The 4,981-nt window shown below is 35.7% G+C and overlaps 1 protein-coding gene across 1 annotated transcript; it reads left to right on the plus strand.

The window, feature by feature from the left end:
- The first annotated feature begins 952 nt into the window (after nucleotides 1–952).
- Nucleotides 953–4,739, plus strand: LOC111897174 (TNF receptor-associated factor homolog 1b). Its single transcript, XM_052764005.1, has 10 exons — nucleotides 953–1,133; nucleotides 1,372–1,483; nucleotides 1,562–1,650; nucleotides 1,732–1,800; nucleotides 1,885–2,014; nucleotides 2,108–2,266; nucleotides 2,372–2,729; nucleotides 2,809–2,921; nucleotides 3,013–3,151; nucleotides 3,225–4,739. Exons 1-10 carry the CDS (start codon nucleotides 965–967, stop codon nucleotides 4,623–4,625), a joined length of 2,739 nt encoding a protein of 912 aa, XP_052619965.1. The 5' UTR covers nucleotides 953–964; the 3' UTR covers nucleotides 4,626–4,739.
- Nucleotides 4,740–4,981: the final 242 nt, after the last annotated feature.

Below are 4,981 nucleotides of genomic sequence, written 5' to 3' on the forward strand. Positions count from 1 at the left end.
GTGCATGATGCTGACCGAATAAATTGATCGGTTCATAATTTAATTGTAAATCATGAAAACATACATTAACTTGTAATATCTAATCAAAATGATAAATTTAAACAGCTCAAGTGAATTTAATAACAAATCATATATAATAATAAAAATAAATATAAATATATACGAAAATAATAGATAATTAAAAAGTTAATCTTTATTAAACTTTTTGAATGATAATATGTAAGGGCGGTTGTTTCTTTATAATTATTTTTCTGACTTATACATCCCTTTTCAAAGAAAATGTTTTATAATAAAATGACTAAAAAGTCCTCCTAGAGAAAAAAACCTTTTTATTTCCTTTTTAGAAACGGATAAAAGTTATAAATACGAAATAAGTAAAATATTTTTATCTCCGCCTCTGCTTTGCTGCTCCTCTCTCTCTGTTCTCCGTATCTTTCTCTCTCTTCGCATCTTTTCTTAGACCTAAATTCAGCTTCCAAAATCGTCATTGGACAAGCTCTAATTCTTTGCTCTCAGGTACTTTCATCACGTCACTCGATCCGCCACTTATTATATCTGCTTTTTTACTGCTTAATTACAATACATCATGATTTGATATGATTAGGGTTTGATTTTGTTTATTTCGTGATGGGTTCCATGTAAGAGCTATTAAATTCTGTTTATTTATTTATTTATATTGATTCTTGTATAACTAGTCAATTCGAAGGATTTTGCTAATTCACACACATACATGCGTCTACCTGTTGGTTATATGCCTAGGTGTTCAATTAGTTCATCTTTTTCAGTTTCACTGTTATGTTTTTCCATAAAAGACGATGATAATGACAATGTTGGATTAAGATTCGTTAGCCTCAGGAGTGAATTCAATGCAATATAGAGTTGTGGAGATTAAACTTAGATTCCAAGTTTTGATGATTAGTTTATTTTATGTTTTTGTTTCTGTAGGGGTTTGTAGAGTTGCAAAATGGCAGGGAGTTCAAGTGAGGAGTCTGGGGTAGGCAGAATGTCAAACGGTCAACAGCTTTCAGGGGAAGCATTGGCGGAATGGAGATCTTCTGAGCAGGTGGAGAATGGAATTGCTTCCACATCACCTCCTTATTGGGATACCGATGATGATGATGATGATGATTGTGGTATCTTCTTTGTTACCTTCAATTTATAGATAAGGTAGAATCTGTATATGATTGCAATATCGCATGATGTAATGTAATGTTTAAGAATTAAGATAGTGTCCAAAGTCCAAACATAATTGCCTTGAAACACTTCCTACTTTTTACAACAAATGCATATATGTGAAATGTGATTAATTTTTGTTTGAGGTTTTGTGTAGTGTTATTATTGAATATTGACTAGAAGTATTATGAAATGTAGGAGCAAAACCTTCTGAGTTATATGGGAAGTATACATGGAAGATAGATAAGTTTTCACAGATTAACAAGAGAGAACTTCGTAGCAATGCATTTGAGGTTGGAGGCTACAAATGGTACAACAGTTATAACTTATAACTCTCATACTTCATCTTTCATTTAAAGCTTTTTTCCTGATATGATATGGGTTACAGGTATATTTTGATCTACCCTCAAGGTTGTGATGTTTGCAATCACTTATCTTTATTTCTTTGTGTTGCCAATCATGACAAGCTTCTTCCAGGTTTTTTTTTCTTTTTTTTGTTATGTTATGTTAAGTTACCATAAAGATAGTTATATAAGTTCTTCCTCTCTTTCTCATCAGGGTGGAGTCATTTTGCACAATTCACAATAGCTATTGTGAACAAGGACCCTAAGAAATCAAAATATTCTGGTATGTTATTCTTGTTCTAATTACTGATTCTGATTAGGAAAAGTTATTATTAATCACTTATATAAAATAAATGCATGTTTGTAGACACGTTGCATCGCTTCTGGAAGAAAGAGCATGATTGGGGATGGAAAAAGTTCATGGAGTTATCAAAAGTTTTAGATGGATTTGTTGATGCTGACACCCTTAAAATAAAAGCTCAAGTTCAAGTTATCAGGTTTCTACCTTATTCATATTCTTCACAAATCTTTCATTTCCTTTTTTCTCAAGACACATGATTCTCTTTGCTTATAACCTCAATCTTTTGTAGGGAGAGAGTCGATCGCCCTTTCAGATGCCTTGATTGTCAGTATAGGAGAGAACTTGTAAGGGTATATTTGTCAAATGTGGAGCAAATATGTCGCCGCTTTGTTGAAGAAAGAAGAGGAAGGCTAGGAAAGTTGATAGAAGATAAAGTTAGGTGGTCAAGGTACATACATACTGAATCTTCATGATTCTAATTCCAATTCCTTTCACTGATTCCATTCCTTTCATGATCCATCGGAATCCTGAATTCCACTTTGCTGTTTTTCAGCTTCTGTACTTTCTGGTTAGGAATTGATCAAAATGCAAGGCGCAGGATGTCAAGGGAGAAGTCGGATTTGATACTGAAAGTTGCTGTAAAACATTTTTTTATAGAAAAAGAAGTGACATCTACTTTAGTGATGGATTCTTTATACAGTGGACTAAAATCCCTTGAAGGTCAAAGTCAAACAAAAAACAAAACAAAGGGAAAATGTTTGGATGCAGAAGAAGTACCACAACCAGTACCTATAGTTCGGGTTGAAAAAGAGACATTTATCCTTGTTGATGATGTGTTATTATTGCTCGAGAGGGCAGCATTGGAACCTTTACCACCTAAAGATGAAAAAGGCCCTCAAAACCGTACTAAGGTAAAGTGTCAGTGTCTCTGGAATGTAATGACTGATTCCATTCCTTGACACGTGTTATGGTGGCATTTTGGTAATTTAGGATGGTGGTTCAGGGGAGGATTTCAGCAAGGATTCTATTGAACGTGATGAAAGGCATCTTACTGAATTGGGGCGTAGAACCATTGAAATATTTGTCCTAGCACATATCTTCAGGTATTAAGATTTAAGTTTATCTTTTTATTATTAAAAGAAAAAATAATAATAATATTATTATTAATAAATGTGTTACAATACAATACATCAGTAAAATAGAAGTTGCATACCAAGAGGCTGTTGCTTTGAAAAGGCAAGAGGAGCTCATACGTGAAGAAGAGGAAGCATGGATGACTGGAATTGAACAGAAAGCAAAACGTGAAAAGGAAAAGAAATCAAAGAAAAAACAGGTTTTTCTTATATTCTTATATTCTAAAACTCATATTTGACTTAAATTAATTTCAAAATTCTACTTGTTTACAGGGGAAACAAAAAAGAAACAACCGGAAACTGAAGGATAAAATAAAGGAAGAAAAAGCTAATACTGTAGTAATACAAGACAAACCTCAACTATCAATTGATGAAGCAGAAGATTTGTTATTGCTTGAAAAATCAGACATTTCTGATGTTTCAGATTCAGTTGAATGTGTTCCACTTGTTCTTCAGCCTGATTCAGATGAAAGAGATTCAATTCAAGTCAACTGGGACACCGACACATCGGAAGCTCAGCCGCCTACAGAAGCCGCCAGTAGCGGCGGTGCCAGCTGTCTCACCGTCGTGACTACTAGCCCTCCATCTATCATGGACGATTCTTCATCCACTTGTTCAACAGATTCAGTCCCATCACTTGTCTCGAATCGATCTTACAAAGGTCAAAAAAGTCAACCCCCGAAAACCAACCTCCAGAAAACCATATCTTCAGTCAAAACACTGAATACGGATAAAAATGTAATCCCAGTCAACACTAAAAATGGGACCAGGACCTTAAAACCGGCTGATAAGCCGGTGGAACCAGCGGTGCCTATGGTGTCCAGACCATTGAGTGCACCGCTGGTTCCAGGGTCCGGGTCCAGATCCGGACCCGGACCCACTCTTCCGGTTGCAGCAACGGTGCATGCAACATCGTTTCTGCCCCGGTCAATGAGTGCAGCCGGGCGGTTAGGTGCTGACATGTCACCGGCTCAGTCATACCGGAATGTTATGATGGGTGGTGGTGGTGCTACTGCAACTTCAACTAGTTTTAATCAGACTATAAATCCATCTAACTTGTATTCACCGGTTCCTATGATGACATCATCATCATCATCATCATCATCGTCCATGTTTTTACATGATGGTTTTGAAATGGTAGAAGATTCTAGAATGTTGTCATTTGGGGGGGTGAATATGAATGTGAATGTGAATGATCCGTATTTGGATCCGTTTTGTGACGAGGTTCCTGGTGGGCGAATGTTGGCTGATGAATTCCCTCATCTTGATATCATAAATGATTTACTAGATGATGAAGTTAGCCCTTTGTTTCATGGGCCCCACCATCTGACACGTCACTTGACTTACCCTGGTGGATCTATTGACCAAAGCTATCATGATGTACTACTCCATCATAATTATGATTATACCGGTGGGCCCCACCAACAACCTAACTTACAGGCGGCAGCTTATATGAACATGAACATGAACGGATTGATTCAGAGCCAGTGGCAGATGAGTGGTTCTGATGTATCGTATCCCAGCAGCAGCAGTTTCATGAGGAACATGGATGATAATGATGACATGTATGATGATGATCATCATCATCATCATCATCATTTGGATTACTCTAATAACATGATGATGGGTGTGAATGGTTATACTGTATACCACCGTCCTTCTAACGGACAGTGAATAATAATAGTCTGAAGCAAATGAAAAGAAAAATATATCTGATTACTAATAAAAGATGTCAGTCAAAAGGGTTTGGAGGGTTGTAAGAAAAAAAAACATCTTGTAAAAAGTGACGCTGTAGGCTGTCTTTTTTATTCTTAGTTATTAACTTATTTCTCTTGAATTTATTCATGCAGTTGTTGGTGTTTTTACTTTTTACAAAGTAGTTTGATTTTTAGCTATCGACTGTTTTGAATTGTTAATAGTTTTGTAAGTTATGTGATGATAACTTTTGTGTTTGCAAAATTCATAACAAGGCCACTTCAATTTCGTAAATGTAGTAAGTAGTAACCAGAAATTTTTGATAAATAAATACA

This window comes from Lactuca sativa, chromosome 5 (genome assembly GCF_002870075.4).
Source record: "Lactuca sativa cultivar Salinas chromosome 5, Lsat_Salinas_v11, whole genome shotgun sequence".
Classification (NCBI taxonomy): Eukaryota; Viridiplantae; Streptophyta; class Magnoliopsida; order Asterales; family Asteraceae; genus Lactuca; species Lactuca sativa.